Source organism: Amblyraja radiata, chromosome 11, assembly GCF_010909765.2.
Source record: "Amblyraja radiata isolate CabotCenter1 chromosome 11, sAmbRad1.1.pri, whole genome shotgun sequence".
Classification (NCBI taxonomy): domain Eukaryota; kingdom Metazoa; phylum Chordata; class Chondrichthyes; order Rajiformes; family Rajidae; genus Amblyraja; species Amblyraja radiata.
In genome coordinates this window covers 47,017,953-47,040,350 of record NC_045966.1, presented here as the reverse complement: position 1 = coordinate 47,040,350, position 22,398 = coordinate 47,017,953, and the positions used below count along the sequence as shown (strand labels likewise).

General features: G+C 44.1%; 1 protein-coding gene across 1 annotated transcript; it reads left to right on the top strand.

Moving 5' to 3' along the window:
* Positions 1-8,249: 8,249 nt before the first annotated feature.
* Positions 8,250-21,987, top strand: LOC116978405. Its single transcript, XM_033029525.1, has 4 exons — positions 8,250-8,328; positions 16,576-16,675; positions 20,988-21,337; positions 21,694-21,987. The coding sequence occupies exons 2-4, from the start codon at positions 16,588-16,590 to the stop codon at positions 21,985-21,987; spliced, it is 732 nt and encodes a 243-aa protein (XP_032885416.1). The 5' UTR covers positions 8,250-8,328; positions 16,576-16,587.
* Positions 21,988-22,398: the final 411 nt, after the last annotated feature.

Below are 22,398 nucleotides of genomic sequence, written 5' to 3'. Positions count from 1 at the left end.
CCTTTGACAATGCATGGAGGTAGCTCAATAACATTTTTATTTCCAGTTATTGATTTAATGGTTTTCCAGAATTTCAACGGATTGTTTAGGTTATTTGAAGTTTCAGTAAGGAAATGATCAGCTTTGGCTTTTCTAATTGCAACTGTGCTTGCATTTCGCAGCTGCCTAAAGAGCAACCAGTCTGATCCAAGACCAGTACTCCTGGCTTTAGACCATGCCACATTGCGCTCATGGAGTAAAATGGATAACTCTGACGTGAACCATGCATTATCCCTGCCCCTTATTCTATACTTCCTAAAAGGAGCGTGCTTGTTAACAATTTCAATAAAACCATCATAAAAGAATTTCCAGGCATTTTCAACATCAGGAATTACATTAATTTTCTCCCAGCCAAAGAGAAACAGGTCATGAAAAAATGCTTGCTCCACAAAATGTTTCATGTCCCGCTTTATGATGACACGCGGTTTGGTTTTAGGAACTTTTGTATTTCTTACTGTTGCAATGACACAGTGGTCACTGATGTCATTTGCAAAAACAGAAGCAGCAAAATATTTATGAGGAACATTAGTTAAGATAAGATCAATTAACGAAGATTTTTCCGGACATTTCAGATTAGGTCTAGTAGGACTGTCAACAATCTGAAAGAAATTAAACGAATCACAAAATGCTTTAAATTCATCTGATGCTGGTAGCAGCCAGTTCCAGTTTAGGTCACCAATAAGGACAATTTCATTAAAGTTCAACCCGGATAAAAGCTCCATTAAAGATGGTAAGGTGCAGCTGATAGCTGAAGGTGGCCTATAGCAACCGACGACAGTGATGTGGTGAGTTTTTGAGATTTCCATGTCAAGAGCCAGACATGTCTGCATGAAAGGATTCTGCCTTCAATTGCTTGGGCTCCACATCAGTGATGTAGTCAACTATTTACAATAGACATTAATGATTAACACGATGGAATTAAAAGTAGCACTAGCAAATTTGCAGATGACACAAAGCTGGGTGGCAGTGTGAACTGCGAAGAGGATGCTACATGTTGAGTGAGTGGCAGATGCATGGTAGATGCAGTATAATGTAGATAAATGTGAGAGTATCCACTATGGTGGCAAGAACAAGGAGGCAGATTATTATCTCAATGGTGTCAGATTAGGAAAAAGAGAAGCGCAATGAGACCTGGGTGTCCTTGTACACCAGTCACTGAAAGTAAACATGCAGGTTCAGCAGGCAGTGAAGAAAGCTAATGGCATGTTGGCCTTCATAATTAGAGGATTTGAGTATAGGAGTAAAGAGGTCCTTCTGCAGTTATTTTCCAGTCTTATTTTATTTTTATTTTTTTAAATTATTTATTTCGAACAGAATAAAAGAATAAAAAGCAAGTGTGAAACAGCATACAAAAAACAAAACAATAATATTTATAAAGTGTCATAAACAATATCTATAAATGAATGAAAGCATATGTGTCCGAAAAGGAGCAGGAAGAAGCCAAAGCTTATTAATTCCCACCCCTTATTCAACTGCTTGTAATTATCTTATACAAATTTAGCAGCTATATGTACACCATATGTACACCAGCCACTATATGTACACCAAATTATTTACATTTGAACACTAATCAAATATTTACAAAGCCATACAAAAAAGAAAAAAAAGAAAAAGAAAAGAAAAACCCCTCATATACTTTACAGTATCTTAGTCATATATACAACCCATCACTCTATAATCACCCTTCCCAATACAATCAGTATAACAAATATCCCACTCACAATCACCTATCCTCATCCCAATATCCTTTTAAACAAGTGTTTTTGTAAAAAATAAAGGCTAAAAATAATGGGGAGGTCATTTAAAATTGAGATGAGAAAAAACATTTTCACCCAGAGAGTTGTGAATCTGTGAAATTCTCTGCCACTGAAGGCAGTGGAAGCCAATTCACTGGAAGTTTTCAAGAGATAGTTAGATTTAGCTCTTAGGGCTAACGGAATCAAGGGATATGGGGAGAAAACAGGAACGGGGTACAGATTCTGGATGATCAGCCATGATCATATTGAATGGCAGTGCTGGCTCGAAGCGCTGAATAGCCTACTCCTGCACCTATGTTCTATGTTTCTATGAATGTCAGGCAACAGAGACAGCAGCAGAGCGGAGTGGCCGAGAATTTTGTGATTCCCGTTAGGATTTCAGTCACAGAACACAGTAGATGCCAATTCACTGGATGAATATAAAAGGTAGATAGAGCTCTAGGGGCTAGCGGAATCAAGGGATATGGGGAGAAGGCAGGCACAGGCTACTGATTGTGGATGATCAGCCATGATCACAATGAATGGCGGTGCTAGCTCTAAGGGCCAAATGGCCTCCTCCTTCATCTATTTTCTATGTTTCTCTGTTTCTATGTCAGGTGAGATATGGGAACATGAGGTTAGTCACAAGAGGGAGAGGAGAAACTTGGATAATTTTTAAATTTCACTCTGTGGATTTTGACAAAAGGGAAGAAAATTGAGATTGTTAGGAAGCTGGGTAGTGGGGATTTAAGAGAGATTGAGAAGAGTTTCTATTGACACTGCTCCCTTTACAAGTGTTGGGGAACCTCCAAAATTATAAAGTATTTGTAAGTATTTGAAAATCATTAATCCAGGTGTATTTGATTTTATTTGTGTAGCATTTCTTTACTCATTCAGTTATTCTCGACAATTTGAGCATCAGTGTCAAGGTTAGTGGTTTCCCCCATTGTTAATTGCACTCAAGACAGTGGTAGGTTGCTTTCCTAAACGTTTCCATTCCTTCCGGTGAAAGAACTCCAACAGTTATACTAGGTAGGGAGTTGCAGCATTAAGAAGCAGTATCGATAAAGGAAAGGTGATTCATTTCTTGTTATCATGGTGCAAGCAATTCCTGACACCACAAACCCTCTCCATCAGCGGCAAGGCCCAATTCTGGAGTGCTCAGTGCCTTGATGAATGTAACTCCAGCGATACTGAAGAAGCTCAACATCATCCAGGACATAGCATGTCCCCATCTACTACTGTAATCTTCGTTGTTGCCACCACTTGTGTACCATGTCTTCGGTCTCAATCACCACTGCAAGGTGTCTCAATGTTCATTGCCAAGACCACTTCAATAACACCTCTCATATCAGTGATCCCATAAACCAAGAAAGACAATGGCAACAGGCCCATGGGATCACCACATGCTGTGAGTGCCTCTCCGGTCATGACTTGGAAATCCATTGCTGTTCCTTCATTCCTCTCAAGAGCACTGTGGGAGCATCGTTCACTGGCTAAATAAGGATGTTCACATCCTCATGGGCTAAAAATGGAAGACTGAGCAGTGAGTCCCACATGCTAAACAATTGATTTCTAAGCAAACAATCTGGATGGAATCAGAAAGGGCACCTCATCATCAGCTCAGCAGTTAGTCTTGTCCGCATCGTGAGAAGAAATCTAATCAGTCTACTTCCTTAATCTGTGTTCACAACTCATTGCCCCCCATATTGTGTGCATTCTGCAGAGAAATAAAGTTCCTTTTTATTGCTGCTTCACCCTCTGTTTTGATATTTTTCCCAGCTCCTGAACCTTTCTCTTCGTAATTCATTTCATCGCCCCTTGAAACTCAGACTGTCGTCACTCTCACATTCTAAACACTGGGATCACCCCCTGTCTACTTTAGTGCAAATGTCTCTGTTGGGGCACTTGCTGAGTTTCACAGCAGAAGTGAAAACTGGACGTAACACAGATCCTTCCTCTTTTACGCTGATGTTATCTTCAGAAATACATTTATATTTCCCCTTTTCATTAAAAAATAATTCCTTATAATTCTATTTGTGTACTTTAAAAAAAATACTTTGAGAACCGAACATATCTGTGTGTGCTGAGGATACATTTATTATAATGATAGTAACTAACAGACAGAGAAACTCAAGTATCTTTGTCGGTGATTGGGATAAATTGTGCCAGATAATCCACTGTATGGTGCAAAAGAGAAGATTTATTCCAAATAGTTTTTACTCAGTATTCAGCATCAAAGTCAATGTTTATTATCCATCCCTAACTGCCTTGGAGAAGATGGTGGTGAGCTGCCTTCTTGAAGTTCTGCAATACTTTTGGTGAAGATGCTCTCACACAGCTATCAGGACTTAGTCAGAGTCATGGAACCATAGAGTCGTACAGCACAGCTGCAACTCGTCCATGCTGATCAAGTTTCCTCATCAAATTTAATTCCATTTGCTCTCTAATCATGGCAAAATCCCTCTAAAATGTTCCTTTCCATGACCCTGTCCAAGTGCCTTTTAATTGAAATTTTAGTACCTGCTTCAACTACCTTCTCTGGCAGCTCATCACATATACCTACTTCCCTTTATAGACAATAGGTGCAGGAGTAGGCCATACGGCCCTTCAAGCCAGCACCGCCATTCAATGTGATCATGGCTGATCATCCACAATCAGTACCCCGTTCCTCCCTTCTCCCCATATCCCCTGACTCCGCTATTTTTAAGAGCCCTATCTAGCTCTCTCTTGAAAGCATCCAGAGAACCTGCCTCCACCGCCCTCTGAGGCAGAGAATTCCACAGACTCACCACTCTCTGTGAGGAATAAGTGTTTCCTCGTCTCTGTTCTAAATGACTTACTCCTTATTCTTAAACTGTGGCCCCTGGTTCTGGACTCCCCCAACATCGGGAACATGTTTCCTGCCTCTAGCGTGTCCAAACCCTTAACAAACTTATATGTTTCAATGAGATATCCTCTCATCCTTCTAAACTCCAGAGTGTACAAGTCCAGCTGCTCCATTCTCTCAGCATATGACAGTCCCGCCATCCCGGGAATTAACCTTGTAAACCTATGCTACACTCCCTCACTAGGGCTCTGTACAACTGCAGAAGGCCCTATTTGCTCCTATATTCGATTCCTCTTGCTATAAAGGCCAACATTCCATTTGCTTTCTTCACTACCTGCTGTACCTGCATGCTTACTTTCATAGACTGCTGTACAAGGACCCCCAGATCCCATTGTACTTCACATTTTCCCAACTTGACGCCATTTAGATATTAATCTGCTTTCCTGCTTTTGCTACCAAAGTGGAGAACCTCACATTTATCCACATTAAACGTCATCTGCCATGCATCTGCCCACTCCCCCAACCTGTCTAAGTCACCCTGCATTCTCATAGCATCCTCCTCACAGTTCACACTGCCACCCAGCTTTGTGTCATCTGCAAATGTGCTAATGTTACTTTGAATTCCTTCATCCAAATCATTGACGTATATTGTAAATAGCTGCGGCCCCAGCACCGAGCCCTGTGGTACCCCACTAGTCACTGCCTGCAATTCTGAAAGGAACCCCTTAATCCCTACTCTTTGTTTCCTGTCTCCCAACCACTTCTCTATCCATGTCAGCACTCTACCCCCAGTACCATGTGCTCTACTTTTTCCCACTAATCTCCTATGTGGGACCTTATCAAATGCTTTCTGAAAGTCCAGGTACACTACATCCACTGGCTCTCCCTTGTCCATTTTCCTCGTCACATCTTCAAAAAATTCCAGAAGATTAGTCAAGCATGATTTCCCCTTTGTAAATCCATGCTGACTCAGACCGATCATGTTACTGCTATCCAAATGTTCGGCTATCTAATCTTTTATAATTGACTCCAGCATCTTCCCCACCCATATCAAGCTACCTGGTTTTCTCTCTCCCGCCTTTCTTAAAAAGTGGAATAACATTAGCTACCATCCAATCCACACGAACTGATCCTGAGTCTATAGAACATTGGAAAATTATTACCAATGCATCCACGATTTCTAGAGCCATTTCATTAAGTAACCTGGGATGCAGACCACCAGGCCCTGGGGATTTATCAGCCTTCAGTCCCATCAGTCTATCCAACACCATTTCCTGACTAATGTGGATTTCCTTCAGTTCCTCCATTACCCCAGATTCTCTGGCCACTACTATATCAGGAAGATTGTTTGTGTCATCCTTAGTGAAGACAGATCAAAATTACCTGTTCAACTCATCTGCCATTTCCTTGTTCCCCATAATAAATTCACCTTTTTCGGTCTTCAAGGGTCCAACTTTGGTCTTAACTAATTTTTTCTTCTTCACATACCTAAAGAAGCATTTACTATCCTGCTTTATATTCTTGGCTAGCTTACCTTCGTAGGTCATCTTTTCTTCCCGTATTGTCTTTTTGGTTATCTTCTGCTGTTCTTTAAACATTACCCAATCCTCTTGCTTCCCGCTCATCTTTGCTACGTTGTACTTCTTTGGTTTAATTTTTATACTGTCCCTGACGTCCCTTGTCAGCCATGGTCGTCCCTTTCTCCACTTGGAATCGTTCTTCCTCCTAGGAATGAACTGATCCTGCACCTTCTGTATAATTCCTAGAAATACCTGCCATTTTTGTTCCACTGTCATCCCTGCTAGTGTATATTTCCAGTCAACTTTGGCCAGCTCCTCCCTCATGGCCCCATAGTCCCCTTTATTCAACTGCAACACTGACACCTCTGATCCACCCCTCTCCCTTTCCAATTCGCTATCTTCGAGAGCCCTATCTAGCTCTCTCTTGAAAGCATCCAGCGAAGCAGCCTCCATCACCCTCTGAGGCAGAGAATTGCTCATATTCACAACCCTCTCTGTGAAAATGTTTTCCTCATCTCCGTTCTCAATGTCTTACCCCTTATTCTTAAACTGTGGTCCCTGGTTCTGGACTCTCCCAACATCGGGAGCATGTTTCCTGCCTCTAGCATGTCCAAACCCTTAATAATCTTATATGTTTCAATAAGATCGCCTCTCATCCTTCTAAATTCCAGAGTATACAAGCCCAGCTGCTCCATTATCACAGCATATGACAGTCCCGCCATCCTGGAAATTAATCTTGTAAACTGCACTTTCAATAGCAAGAATGTCCTTCCTCAAATTTGCAGACCAAAACTGCACACAATACTCCAGGTTTTGTCTCACAAGGGCCCTGTACAACTGCAGAAGGACCTCTTTGCTTCTATACTTAATTCCTCTTGTTTGAATCCTTTACCCTTTGAATGTAAAGGATGCCCTTCATGTTCATATTAAACCTTATCCTCTCACTTCAAACCTGTGTCCTCTGGTTTTTGATACCCCCACACTGGGTAAAAGGCTCTGTTCATTCAGCATATCTATTCCCCTCAATAATTCAACAATCTCGTTAAAATCACCCCTCAGCCTCCTGCACTCCAAGGAATAAAGTCTGAGGGAGCACAATTTTTCAGGCCCATACAGTTGATCCAATATTGGTCTCAACACCACGTTCCCACTTTCCCCACATCTCCTGACTTCTGTAGAGATATAGTCAATCATCCTCTACCTTGAATGATGTCAATGTCTCAGCCTCTGCAGCTCCAAAAACTGTTGTGCCAGTCAGAGCAATATGGGATGACTTTGGTGTAATGACAAAATATGGTCTTCAATGAGAACTGTGCAATGGTCTTCTGATTTCTGCCAAAGCCATGGTCAAAAGATTCACCTGTTGCAGGTGGACAGGAGAGGAGGAGGTCAAGTAGGTCAATCCCTTGTGTTGGCTCATTCTCTAACTGCTGTAGAAAGAGCCTGGCAGACACATCCTTCAGGGTTCGGCCATCTCAGTGAGTGGTCGTGTGACCAAACCACTTCCAATGATGGATCCTGAGATCCACACCCAGTGTTCATTCTGTACTCTGTGCTTATTTTAATGTCATTTGAGATTTTGTTCAGCTGACCAATAATTATGGGCATTCATTAGGACAGTGAAAGCTTCCCATGGTGAAATCTGTGGGCTCATTCCCATGAAGGGGCAAGTGAGGAAACATTATGTTCTTTCTCCTTTCACCAGGGCCAGTCCTCTCTCTGGGAATGGTTCCGTTTATCCTAATGGGTGCAATGGAATTTCCAGTACCTTTAATGAACACAACCCTCTATGGAGTTTTTTCATCATGAAATGGCAGGACCTCCCTGGATTGCTGGTACTCTCATGAGGATCATCAAGCCCAGCAGAATGCAGCAAAGCACCTGGAGCTCTCCCATTTTAGATCCATTCGAAATGTTCAAAATCACAAAGGTGCAAGTTCGATTCCAGATGAAATGTCCTTGAACTCAGAACATTCCCATTTTAAACACCTCTCTTTTTATTAGTTGTATAATTCTATATCTTAACCCATTTGTATCAACACCAGTGATGCCGGAACCCTGTGGTGGAGGGGGAGTGTCATTTAGTTTGACAAGAGGCAGTGTCAGTTACTGTGTAGAGTGAGGGAACCTCAGCTTGTCCTGTGCTGGGCTCAAAGCCACGTTGCTGCTTCTCTGGAATTCCACACAAATTCCTCTGCAGAAGGTCGGTAAACTTCAGACATTATTCTTCATTAGTAATAATGGATTAAATGAACGGGATTAAATGAATGAAATGTAGTTTGTAAAACTGATGTACTTCTTCAAATTTTATTTTTAAATGTGTTCTCCTATTGCAATGATGGTGTCTTGACTAAAAAGGGAACAAATTTCATTATTTTTGCTACATCCGACTGATTAAAATCTAAAATAGCGGTGTTTCTCTTGACTATTCGCATGCATTTTATTCTTTCACACATTTCAAATTTCCTGTTTTCTACCTGCTGTATGAAAAGATTTCAATATCTAACCTTGTTTGTTGTTTCTGTTTTCCAAAACAATGTTTTGATCTTTTAAAAAAAAGTAATTGTTGGATTAATAATTTTCGTCCACAGACGCTGCCTGAGCCGCTAGTTCCTCCAAAAGTTTTTTTTTTTTGCTTCAGGGAGAAAAAGTGGTTGTGTTGAATTTTCAGAAAGTCTTTGATAAAGTCGTGCATAAAAGATCAACAAGGAATATTAAAATATGTGAATTTGGCAATGTTCCACTGGGATGGATTGAAAATTCTTTGGCAGGCTGGGAACCGAGACTTATTTTGGGCGGCACATGGTGACTAATGAGCCGTCATTGAAACCATTGCTTGAGCCTGTTATTTTCAATGTACATTAATGATTTTGACAAGGAAGTAAATTTAATATTTCTAAGTTTTATTACATGAAACTGAGAGTAATTAGGAGAAGCAAATAGCATGCAAAGAGATTTCCAGGTGATCTCAGTCATTTGAGCTTGTGTCCAAATATACACACAGATGCGGCATAGAGTCATAGAGCTGTACAGCATGGAAATAGGCCCATCGACCCAATGCATACATGCTGACCATGTTGTCTGTCTGAGCCAGTTACAACTGCCTGCAGCTAACCCATGCCCCTCCATACACTTCCTATCCATAATATTGTGGATAAACATGATGTTTTATTGAAAAAGCTGAAAGACTGAGAACTATATGAATTGTGATTGATTCAGAAATATTGATAAAGATATCTGCGTCTTTGTGCACTAGTCACAGAAAGCAGACATGTGATGCAGCACGTAGTAAGTAGGCAAGTGATATTTGTTCGTCTTCAGTTCTGGAGGTTTTGAGCACAGTAACAAGATGTCTTGTTGCCACATTACAATATGTTCCTGAGACCACCCCTTTGGTGTACTGTTTTGTTCTCCTTACCCGAGAAAAGGTTTTCCTGACACAGAAGGAATTCAGCCAAAGCTGACCAGACTGATTCTTGGAATGTCAAGGCTAACGTGTGAGGAGAGGAGGAGCCACTGGGCCAGTAGTCACTGACGTTTGGTAGACATAAATGGGACCTCACTAAATCAAACAACATTCAGGCAGAGCTAGACAAACTCCATATGTATGGATTTTTTTCAGCGACTAGAGGATCTAGAACAAGAGGTTGCAGACTTCAGACCTGAAGGGCTGAGATGTGGAAACATTTCTTCATTCTGATATAGTAAGCCTTTAAAATTCACCCCACGGAAAAAATGGTAGATGACAAGTAACTGAATCCAGGGGAAATCTAGGGGATAGATTTTTTTTGACACAAATAGCATCAATGATTATAGGCACAGAATTGTAATATGGGATTGACAGAGAAGGTTGTGTTGAATGACGGAACAGGCTCAAAGTGCCTAATAATCCACTCCTGCATGTTTCAATAAGTAAGTAAGTAAGTTTATTGGCCAAGTATTTACATACAAGGAATTTGCCTTGGTGCTCCACCCACAAGTAACAACATGACATACAGTGACAGTTACGAATGACTCAGAAAACAGTAAACATTAATAATAATAAAACATTAATGATAAAACACCATTGATCAAGCATATGGACCAACAAAATACCAGATCAAAGGCAGGCTAAAGATTTATGGCAGTTGAGTAGAGCAACTACTCGTGGATAAAAACTGTTGTATATCAGACTGTGGCAGCATTGACAGTCCGGAGTCGCCTTCCAGAGGGAAGTGATTCAAAGTGTTTGTGGCCAGGGTGAGAGGGGTCAGAGATGATCTTGCCCGCTCGCTTCCTGGCTCTTGCAGTGTACAGTTCAACAATCCACTAGGGGTGCCGCATTGAATGCAGCCTCTGCCTACAGTCCGTTTGTTTTTCAATCTTTTAAAAAAAAAGTTATTCAGTTTACAGTTTGTTTTAGGGAATCTTTAAATTTTCTCTGCGGGGGAGGGGCGAAGGGTAAGGGGGAAACTGTCCCCCAGTCGCCACCCCCTCCTCGCGGCCTACAACTGGATTGGCACTACCTTTTCTGCTGGGGACCAGGAACTGGACCAGAGCTTCAACAGCGGCGGCGCAGCGCTGGATTCACTGCGGAGCAGGCGATGCCTACCTGGAACGCAGTTTGAAGCTCCGGAGCGTTGGGCCGCTGCTCCAACATTGCTGAGTTGTGGTTTGGGAGAGCTTCCAGCGCGGGCGGTGCTGAACAACATCACAGAGTCCCTGTAGTCCTTTGCCGAGGGCCACCAGCGTTGCATCTCCGCCCAGCACGGCCTGAGGACTTTGGGAGCCGCGAACTCCGGTAGAAGGTGCCCGACTCGGATGTCCAGGCCGCTGAGGAGGTCCTCCAGTCCCGATGTCGGAATGCCAACATCCTGGTGAGCGAGCCTGAACATCGGGCCGCCCGGATCGGCGACAGCGGAGGGCTCGGGGAGGCCCTGACCACGGGCGAACATCAGGAACATTAGAGGAAGATGACTGACTTTGGTGCCTTCCCTCACAGTGGGAAACCTTTGATTCTGCTGTATGGGGATGTTTTATGTTGAACTCTATCGTGTGTTGTGTTGTTTATTTTTATTGTATGACTGTATGGTGATCACATTTCACTGTGCCAACAGGCACATGTGACAAATAAATGTGTCTTGTGTCTTGTATCTTGGCGGGAAGGTTGCAGACAATAACCTTCTCAGCTGATCGGATGATTCGCTGCAGCCTTCAGGTGTCGTGCTTGGTGACTGAGCCAAACCAGACCATGATGGAGAAGGTGAGCACAGGCTCTACGATGGCCGTGTAGAATTGGACCATCATTGTCTGTGGCAGATTGTGCTTCCTCAGCTGTCGTAGGAAGTACATCCTCTGTTGTGCCTTTTTGACTGTGGAGTCGATGGTAGTCCCCACTTAAGGTCCTTGGAGTTGATGGTTCCCAGGAACTTAAAAGATTCCATAGATGTGACTGTGGTGTTGTTGATGGTGAGTGGGGTGAGGGGAGGGGAAGCTCTCCTAAAGTCTACAATCAATTCTACTGTTTTAAGAGCATTGAGCTCTAGGTTGTTGCGATGGCACCAGGACGCCAGCTGTGAAATTTCCTGTCTGTAGGCAGATTCCTCCCCATCCTGGATCAGTCCAATCAGGGTTGTGTCATCTGAAAACATGACAAGTTTGACAGAGGTGCCAATGGAGGTCCGAGAGGTGCAATCGTTGGTGTAGAGAGAGTAGAGGAGAGGAGAGAGTACGCAGCATTGCGGTGCTTCTATGCTGAGCATTTGCGGGTCCGAGATGTGCTTTCCCAGCCTCACCTGTCTGTCAGGAAGCTGGTGATCCACCGACAGACTGTACCGGTTCAGGCACAGTCAACTCGGAAAATTTGAAGTGTAGTAGCTCTGGCACAATGGTGTTGCATGCAGAGCTAAAATCAACAAACAGGATCCTCGCATAGGTCCTCTGGCGGTCTAGGTGCTGTAGGATGAAGTGCAGGCCCAGGTTGACTGCATCATCCACAGATCTATTGGCCCGTCTTGTAAACTGCATAGGGTCCAGCAGAGGGTTTGGGATATTTTTCAGCATGACCAGCACAAGCCTTTCAAGGGTCTTCATGACTACAGAAGTAAGTGCGACAGGCCTGTAGTCAATAAGACAAGTAATCTTTGCATTTTTGGGTACAGGGACAATAGTGGAGACTTTGAAGCAGGCAGGGACTGTACATGCTTGCAGGGACTGGTTAAACATGTCTGAATAGACCGATGCCAGTTGTTTGGCACAGAGCTTGGGAGTAGAGGGGGAAACATTGTCAGGTCCTGGAGATTTACGGCTTTTCTGTCTTCTGAAAAGCCTCTCCACCTCCTCTATTTTTATTACAAAAGATTCTCGAATTAATGGTAAGGAAAGCTCGAGAATGGACAACAGAGTAAGGTCTGGGCCAATTGCGAGCAGTGCGAGGGGGGAAGTGAATACGGAGGACAAAGTGCTGCATATAAATGCTCGAAGTATAAGGAATAAAGTGGACGAGCTTGAGGCTCAGTTAGAAACTGGCAAGTATGATGTTGTGGGAATTACTGAGACATGGCTGCAAGAGGGCCAGGGCTGGGAACTGAATATTCAAGGGTATACCTCCTATCAAAAAGACAGACAGGTGGGCAGAGGGGGTGGGGTTGCCCTGTTGGTGAGGAATGTAATTCAGTCCCTTGCAAGGGATGACATTGAAACAGGAGATGTGGAGTCAGTATGGATAGAACTAAGGAATTGTAAGGGTAAAAGGACCCTAAGGGGACTAATCTACAGGCCCCCAAACAGTAACCTGGACATAGGGCGCAAGTTGAATCGGGAGTTAAAATTGGCATGTAGCAAAAGTAATGCTGTGCTTGTTATGGGAGATTTCCACATGCAGGTAGACTGGGAAAATCGGGTTGGTACTGGACCCCAAGAAAGTGCCTTCATGATGGATTCTTAGAACAGCTTGTCTTGGAGCCTACCAGGGAGAAGGCAATTCTGGATTTAGTGTTTTGTAATGAACTGGAATTAAGGACCTCGAGGTTAAGGAGCCATTAGGAGGCAGTGACCATAACATGGTTAGGTTTAATCTACAATTGGAGAGGGAGAGGGGTGGATCGGAGGTGTCAGTGTTGCAGTTGAATAAAGGGGACTATGGGGCCATGAGGGAGGAGCTTTCCAAAGTTGACTGGAAAGATACACTAGCAGGGATGACGTTGGAACAAAAATGGCAGATATTTCTAGGAATAATACAGCAGGTGCAGGATCAGTTCAATCCTAGGACGAAGAAAGATTCCAATGGGAGAATGGAATGACCATGGCTGATGAGGGAAGTCAGGGATAGTGCAAAAATTAAAGCGAAGAAGTACAACGTAGCAAAGATGAGCGCGAAACAAGAGGATTGGGTAATGTTTAAAGAACAACAGAAGATAACCAAAAAGACAATACGGGAAGAAAAGATGAGGTATGAAGGTAAGCTAGCCAAGAATATAAAGCAGGATAGTAAAAGCTTATTTAGGTATGTGAAGAGGAAAAAATTAGTTAAGACCAAAGTTGGACCCTTGATGACTGAAAAAGATGAATTTATTATGTGAAACAAGGAAATGGAAGATGAGTTGAACAGGTACTTTGGACCTGTCTTCACAAAGGAGGACACAAACAAACATCCTGCAAAATTAGAGCACATGGTATTGGGGGTAGCATGCTGACATGGATAGAGAAGTGGTTGGCAGACAGGTAACAAAGAATAGGGATTAACGGGTGCCTTTCAGAATGGCAGGCAGTGACTAGTGGGGTACAGCAAGGCTCGATGCTGGGACCTCAGCTATTTACAATGTAAATCAATGATTTGGATGAAGGGATTCAGAGTAATATTAGCAAATTTGCAGATGACACAAAGCTGGGTGGCAGTGTGAACTGTGAGGAGGATGCTATGAGAATGCCGGGTGACTTGGACAAGTTGGGGGAGTGGACAGATGCATGGCAGATGAAGTTCAATGCGGATAAATGTGAGGTTATCCACTTTGGTAGCAAAAACAGGAAGGCAGATTACTATCTAAACGGCATCAAGTTGGTAAAAGGGGAAGTACAACGGGATCTGGGGGTCCTTGTACATCAGTCTATGAAAGTAAGCATGCAGGTACAGCAGGCAGTGAAGAAAGCGAATGGCATGTTGACCTTTATAACAAGAGAAATCGAATATAGGAGCAAATAGGTCCTTCTGCACTTGTACAGAGCCCTAGTGAGACCACACCTGGAGTATTGTGTGCAGTTTAGGTCCCCTAATTTGAGGAAGGACATTCTTGCTATTGAGGGAGTGCAGCGTAGGTTTACAACGTTAATTCCCGGGATGGCGGAACTGTCATATGCTGAGAGAATGGAGCAGCTGGGCTTGTACACTCTGGAGTTTAGAAGGATGAGAGGATATCTCATTGAAACATAAGAATTGTAAGGGAAACCTCAATACCCCCAATACCATGTGCTCCAATTTTAGTCACCAGTCTCCCGTGCGGGAACTTATCAAAGGCTTTCTGAAAGTCTAGATGCACTACATCCACTGGCACCCCTTCATCCATTTTACTTGTCACATCCTCAAAAAATTCCAGAAGATTAGTCAAGCATGATTTCCCTTTCATAAAACCATGTTGACTTGGATTAATCCGTTTACTGCTATCCAAATGCCCCATTATTACCTCTTTAATAATTGACTCTATCATCTTTCCCACTACATGTCAGGCTAACTGGTCTGTAATTCCCCATTTTATCTCTCACTCATTTCTTGAAAATTGGGATAACATTAGCTATCCTCCAATCCACAGGAACTGATCCTGAATCTATTGAACATTGGAAAATAATCACCAATGCGTCCACTATTGCTGGAGCCACCTTCCTGAGGACCCTGAGATGCAGACCATCAAGCCCAGGGGATTTATCATCCTTCAGTCCCATTAGCCTACCCAATACTATTTCTCGCCTAATGAAAATTTATTTCAGTTCCTCTACCCCCTTAGATCCTCTGTCCTCCAGTACATCTGGGAGATTGTTTGTGACTTCCTTAGAGAAGACAGATCCGAAGTACCTGTTCAACTCTTCTGCCATTTCCTTGTTACCCATAATAATTTCACCCATGTCTGCATTCAAGGGGCCCACATTTGACTTTGCTACTCTTTTTCCCTTAATATATCTAAAGAAGCTTTTACTGTCCTTCTTTATATTCCTGGCCTGCTTCCCATCGTACTTCATCTTTTCAGCTCGTATTGTCCGTTTTGTTTCCTTCTGTTGTCTTATGAAAGTTTCCCAATCCTCTGGCTTCCGGCTACTCTTTGCTGTGTTATACATCTTTTCTTTTAGTTGTATTCTATCCCTAACTTCTCTTGTCAGCCACGGTTGCCTCCTACTCCCCTTAGTTGAAAAAAAAACAGGAACACAGCCCAGAGCTCAAAATAGATGAATCATTGTGGTTGAATTGCACACAAGCTCCTAATGCAGCCTTAACCATTGCTCTGAGTTTTGCTTCCGGTCCTGAATGTGATATGGGGAAAAGCAAAATCCCTCGTTGTTCTTGGGATCTATCAGATTTATATTATCTTCTGAATGAGCTTGGAAAATACAATAATGACACCTTGTGCCCTTCTAACCTCACATTTCTTTAAAAAAAATTAAATAAACTTTAGGCAGAATAAAAACCATTTACAAAACTATTTCTGAAGAAAACGGTCCTGACCCAAAACATCACCTAGCCATGTTCTCCACGGATGCTGCCTGACCTGCTGAGTTACTCTATTATTTTGTGTCTTTCCTTGGTAAACCAGAATCTGTAGTTCCTTGTTTTATACAAATCTAAAACAACATAAAAACATCTTCAGACACTTTCAGTGTCTCTGCATTCAATAGTGTCATACTCAATAGGATTAGCATTTATCTTTACAATAAACAACCTTAACACTCATGTGGTCCCCTGTGCTGATATTCCTTGTATGAGGGGTGTTCCCATCAGACTCATTACTTATGTCCAGCAGGAGAAGGTCGCTAGACTGTGGTTCTTCCCCACAGAGTTTTTATGTTGGTTGCACCAAGCTTCAGTTCATCCCTCAGCACATTTTCCTGCAGTCTGTAGTGGGTCAGGTGGCAACATTCCCTGATGGACCTCACTTTGACATATCGATGCGTCATTCCTCAGCACAGTAACAGTGTGTGGGAGATGGGGCAACGTTCCTGTCCCTATAATCCAGCTTTTGACCCACAGTGAGCAGCATCAGAACAGAAGAATTGCAATTGAAGTTTTATCTTTAGAAAGAAAAAAGACACTTCCTCACTCTTACGTTCAATGGGCTTAGCATTGAAGGCAAGCATACCATACGCCTTCTTCACTACCCTAACTACTTGTGTTGCCACCTTCCGTGAGCTATGAACGTGGACTCCAAATGTACTGACGATATGTGGCTCAAAACAGGCTGAGTCAAAAACTTTACGTTATTTCCCACAGGGAATCCACAAGATGAGGCCCAGGTTTCTCTGCAGCAGTTTGCCAGTTGGTTTGATGTTCGGTTTCGTTGTTTTCCTGTTTCGACCTGTTTCCAACCAGAGTAAGTGCTTTCTCTTCACCGGTCACAATCACCGGTCAATTTACTTTATCATTGTCTGTGTAAACCCACACCCCATTGTCAATCTCACTTTCCTCTCCACGTCCCACAAATCCACCCCATCCTTGCTGGTGCTCCATTACTGAGCCTCTCCAATTAGCTTCCTCCCCTTCTCCTGCATCAACATGGCCCTTTTCAAAGTCAGAAATGGCCCCCGGTGAGCAGTGTGACATGGTTGTCCACACCATCCTCCCCAACATCTCCCCACCACAGTCCAGGCGGGTGGAACTGTCCCTTGACTTATTGATCCTGTCGCAGGCGAGAACTACCCACTTCACGCTCCGGCACAGTTCCCTCGGGCACCCTCTAACAATCTACCATGGGCCCCTCCTATTTCTCATCCTCACGTTGCCCTTCAGTGACATCAGCTGAAGTTTCACCGTTGCTTCCACAAGTTGAATGTGGACACCAGCTCGACCTCGCTAACACCTCCCTCGACCCTACCATAGCCTCCACATTCCCAGACTACATGTGGGACATCCAGGACTGGATGAGTAGAATTCCCCCACAACTGAACACTTTGAATCCAAAGCCATTGCCTTCAGTCCCACCACAACCCCTTTCTCCGGCCAGCAATTCCATTCCATTCAAATCCCAGAATATTTGGGGGTCAGACTGGTGATTCAGTGGCAGCAAACCAGACTCCAAGATGGTGTGTTTCCTCCCTGGTGCCAGGGTCCAGAAAGTCTCCCAGCAGCTGTTGGACATTCTCAAGGGCGAACGTGAGCAGCTTAAGGTGGCGGGCACTTTGGCACAAATGGGATGGATGGGAAAAGAGATGAGGTCTGATAATTTCTCTACCACTGACATGAGTCTCACTACAATAACAACTCTCCAACCCTTCCACGATCTCACCTGTGGCTGGCAAACACACACAGATCTTTATCAATGCTCACTGGGCTCGTCATCTGCAGATTCCTCCCGATACCATGTGTTAGTAAAGATAGGAATAAGATGAAAGGACAGATGAATATATGGCTCAGGACTTGGTTCAGGGGGCAGAGATTCAGATCTTTCGGCCATTGGGATCTCTTCCGGGACAGACGTGACCTCTACAAGAGGGATAATTTGTATCTGAAATGGAGGAGACCAATATGTTTGCAGGGAAGTGCACTAGTGTTACCAGGAGGATTAAACTGGAGAGGCAGGGGTATGATGGGAAGGTGGAGATGAGGATAAGTAAGTCCCAAAGGAAGGACAGACAGAGGGAGGTCGAGTTATATAGTGAAACTGATGGGTGGAGGTTTATTTCAATGCAAGCAGTATTGTGGGCAAAGTAGATGAACTTAGAGCCTAGATCGCTGTTGGGGGCTATGATGTTGTGGTCATTGTGGAAATATGGTTGTGATAGGGACATGACTAGCAGCTCAATGTTCTGTGTTTCTATGGGGAAAAAGATGGGGGAATTGCTCTATTTATCAGGGAAACTATCTTGTTAGCACTCTGAGAGGATGGTTTGTCCATTGAGGTGATATGGGTAGAGCCATGTGAAAATAAGAGAGGTGCAAGCAATTCAACTGAATTGTACGAGAGGTCCCCCAAGAGCGAGCAAGAAATAGAGGAACAGATGTGGACACAGATTACTGAAAGATTACACAAAGGGATGTCTTGGGGGATTTTTTGTAACAGCTGTGAATAGTGGAATGTGGGAAAGGAATCCAAAATGGACCTTGTGTTCAGAAATTAGTTCCAGAAAGGAGGAGGGATTCGACTGGCAAAGTAAGGGAACTTTGGATGACCAAATACATTTGTAAATTTGGTCAAATATAGAAAGGAAACACCTGCAAGGTTCAAGAGTATAATAGCAGAGAGGGCCATTGAGGAATATAAAGTAAGGAGGAAAGAACTCAAGCGGGCGATTAGAAGGGAGAAAATAGGCCACAAAATGGTAATGGCAATTTGGAGTAAACAAAGCTCCAAGGCTTCTTATACTTACATTAAAATCAAGACGGTAAACAAGGAGAAAGCAAAAGAAGGATGAATGAAGGAAACTGAAACTGGAGTTAGGGGATGTAGGTGAGGTATCAGATATCTCCAGGGATGAGAGGAGCAAGGGAAAAGGGAAAAAAATGAAATAAAATAAAATATGTCAATAAAAAGGTGGGATGGATGTTTGGGGATGTGTTGCCTGAAAGTCAAGAATTCAATGTTCATATCATTAAGTTGTCAGATCCCCAAGAGAAATATGAAGTGTGGTTTCTTTAGTTTGTATGTGGCCTCACTCTGGCAAAGGAGGAGGCCAAGGACTGAAAGATCAGTACGGGAATGGGAGTTGAAATGGTTTATTTGTTTAAAATGGGGAGAGAGAATTCAGCAAATTAAAGAACTGTGATTCACATCACAATGGTAGGAAACAATTGGAAAATATTCTTTGGGATAGAATTGATTCCCATTTGGAACAAAATAGACTAATTAAAGACAGTAGGCATGAATTTTACATGGCATTGTCTACAGTAATTTTAGTAAGGCACTTGGTAAAGTCCCCCCGGTACCCGGACGTGGCGCCGACAGACGAGAAGCCAAAGCAAAGAAGTGGAAGCCAAATAACTGAATGTAAACGAAGCTGAAACGCCAACTAACCGAAAGGGTGGGATGCCTAAATGAAAACTAACCGAAAGGGCGTGACGCCTAAAAGCCAACTAACCAAAAGGCTGCGACGCCTAAAAGCAAACTCACCGAATGGCCATTCTGCCGAAACGCCACCTACCCGATAAGACGGCGTCGCCTACAAGCCAACGAACCGAATGCCGCTCAATAGAAAAGTCAAATAACGGATATGATGTTGTTGTGGGGCAGGACTTGTCAGCAATTGGTCCAGACCCTCACGTCCGTCACATCACTGTGGAGGGATGAACATTGTCCCACACCTCCGCTGCAGTCGACCCACAGCCCGCGGAGGGTGGCCGTGGGAGAGTGGGGGCTGTCCCGAGGGATGCGCATCTTTGGCCGCTTACAACTTGGTGCTTGGGTTCAGATTGCCCAGTCACCTATGACTTGTGTGGGAAAATGACCCCCACGCTCCCATCTCCCACTTCTCTCTCCCCTCTTCTCTCTCTTCACCTCTCTCTCCCTGCTCTCTCTCCTCTCCCCCTTCTCCCTCTACCCTCTCTCTCCCTTCTCCTTGCTCTCCCCTCTCTCTCCCTTTCTCTCTCCCTTTCTCTCTCCCCTTCTCTCTCTCCTCCTTCTCTCACTCCCTTTCTTTTTCTCTCCCCTCTTCACTCTCGCCCCCTCCCCTTCAGTCTTTCTCTCCTATTTTCTCTCTCCCCCCTCTCTCTCTCCCTTCTCTCTCTCCCTTCTCTCTCTCCCCTCTCTCTCTCCCTCACCTCTCTCTCCCCCTCTCTCTCACCTCTCTCTCTCCTCTCTCACCCTCTCTCTCCCCCTCTCTCTTTCTCTCCCCATCTCTCCCCCCCCTCTCTCCCCCCTCTCTCTCTCTCCGCACCTCTCTCTCCCCCTCTATCTCCCTTCTCTCTTTCTCTCCCCTTTTCTCTCTCTCCCCCACTCTTTCTCCCCCCTCTCTCCTCCATCTTCCTTCTCTCTGTCTCTCTCTCCCTCTCTCTCTCCCCTTCTCTCTTTCTCACTCATCTTCTCACTGTCCCCCTTCTCTCTCTCCCCCTCTGTCCCCCTTCTCTCTCCCCCCTCTTCTGTCTCTCTCTCTCTCCCCCTCTCTCTCTCTTCTCTCTCTCCCCTTCTCTCTTTCACCCTCTAACCTCCTGAGTCTGACACCCACACCGGATGATTCACCCCCACCCCGGCCGTGGGGACAGATGGCTTGGGGCATTGTAAATCACTTTTAAAACATGGGGGGGGAGACACACACATTCCCTGGCGGGCCAAATGACAAGTGTACATGACAACAAACAATGAGGAATGAGGAACAGACAGGGAGGCAGGACCGTGTATATTCTGTTCCAGGTTTGTCCGCCAAGTGCCGGGGATGCTGTGTGTACAGGATCCGCCTGATCCCCACCTACATCAGGAAACCCCATCACAGGGAACACCGGCTGGAGACCCGACACAAACGCCCTTCCACCATCTTTCTCCCACTCACTCTTCTCATGTCATGAAGTATCCCTGGATCAGGCCAGGTTATTCCAGCCAGACATCTATTAACAAACTGTGCCTGTCTCACTGGAGGTTCTGTGGGAGATCAAAACATTCTGGAAATAAATGAAATTGAAAATTAATGTTTACAGACATGGAGTGGGGGAAATGTGCTTAAAATGTTAATTCCTTCATTTTTTCCTCTTTCCAACAGAAATCAGAAACCAGATTTATTTCTTGGATAATGAAGGCGACATTGTGTTAAAAGGACCGGACAATCCTGGGAATTACACTCTTGTCTGGGAATGGGAACCACACTCGAGGCGGGGAAAACAGACAGTGGTAACTCTCCGTGTCCAGGGCGGGGGCACCTGGAGCAAACAGTTGGGCAATGGCTGGGAAAAAACAGACAAGAACCACGAGGTGGATGTGGATCACCGTACTGTTAATCTGGCAATAAAAAAGCCCACATTTAAATGGTCGGGATTGTTCACCTTGACTGAAGCACATCCGAGGAAACAGATCCTGAAACAATATGAAATATATGGGATCAAAGGTGAGTGGGTGAGACACAGATCAACAATGTGTTTTTCTGTAAATAACGTTACGTGTAATGATGAGATATGGCGGGAATTATGAGACTTCTTCCACCCGGTGAATCTTTCAATGAAACAATTGGGGGAAAGATTTTTCTTCATTGATTCTGTGGGCCTGGGGGTGAATTTCCCCAGTGATACTGCTGCTCAATGTTGCCAGCGAATCAGGTCCATGTCTCACTTGGTTGAGATCCCAGAGGAAGTCCATCTGTGGAACTTACACTCAGTCAGAAAGTTCCCACCGAGAGGGTGGTCGGGGGAGACATGACAGGGACACATTTATCAATCCTGTTACATCTAAACTTTGTTGCATTCACTGGTCAGAGTGTTGACGGTTGCACCAGCAGTGCCATGGGAACAGCCGGCATTTACCTGTGTGAATATGAACAGGTTCAGGACTTCCAACCACGTGTTGCACAACAAGGAATTCCCGAACATGCTGACAGTTCCTGTAGTGAATCTGCCAACGCTCTCGTTCACTTCTCCATGTGGAGACCAGGACTGGTGCAGGAATACGCTGATATTCCCCGACACAGGCACCGGGAAAACTGTTCCCGGATCCGGTGCCTGGGTGGAGACTCTTCACGAATCAAAATTAATCGTGTTTGGAGAATTTGAGACTTCCATTATTTAAAAAAATGAAATATTCAATGTTAATAAATGTGTTTACATCTAAAGGTTGGTGCCATTCAGAACATTCTAATAGCTTGAGAGCTTAAGCAGAGGATGAACAAGGCATTTGTCTCCTGTAAATAATTCTCCACAGGTGTAAAGGGATTGGGAATAGTTCATAGCTTTAAAGTTTGCTGAGAGAGTGAAAGTGGTTGGATCCAACTACTTTGATCTTGATGCTTTCCTCAGCAAAATCTCCATTGCAGAATATTCTAGGCTGCAGGAGTACGTGCTGAGGGACACACTGAAGATCGGTGCAGACAATGCAAAGGCATTGTGGAATAGAACTACAATCCATGGACGTTCTGCCACCAGTCCCCGAGGAGCGAAATCCAATGTACAAACCTCTGAAACACT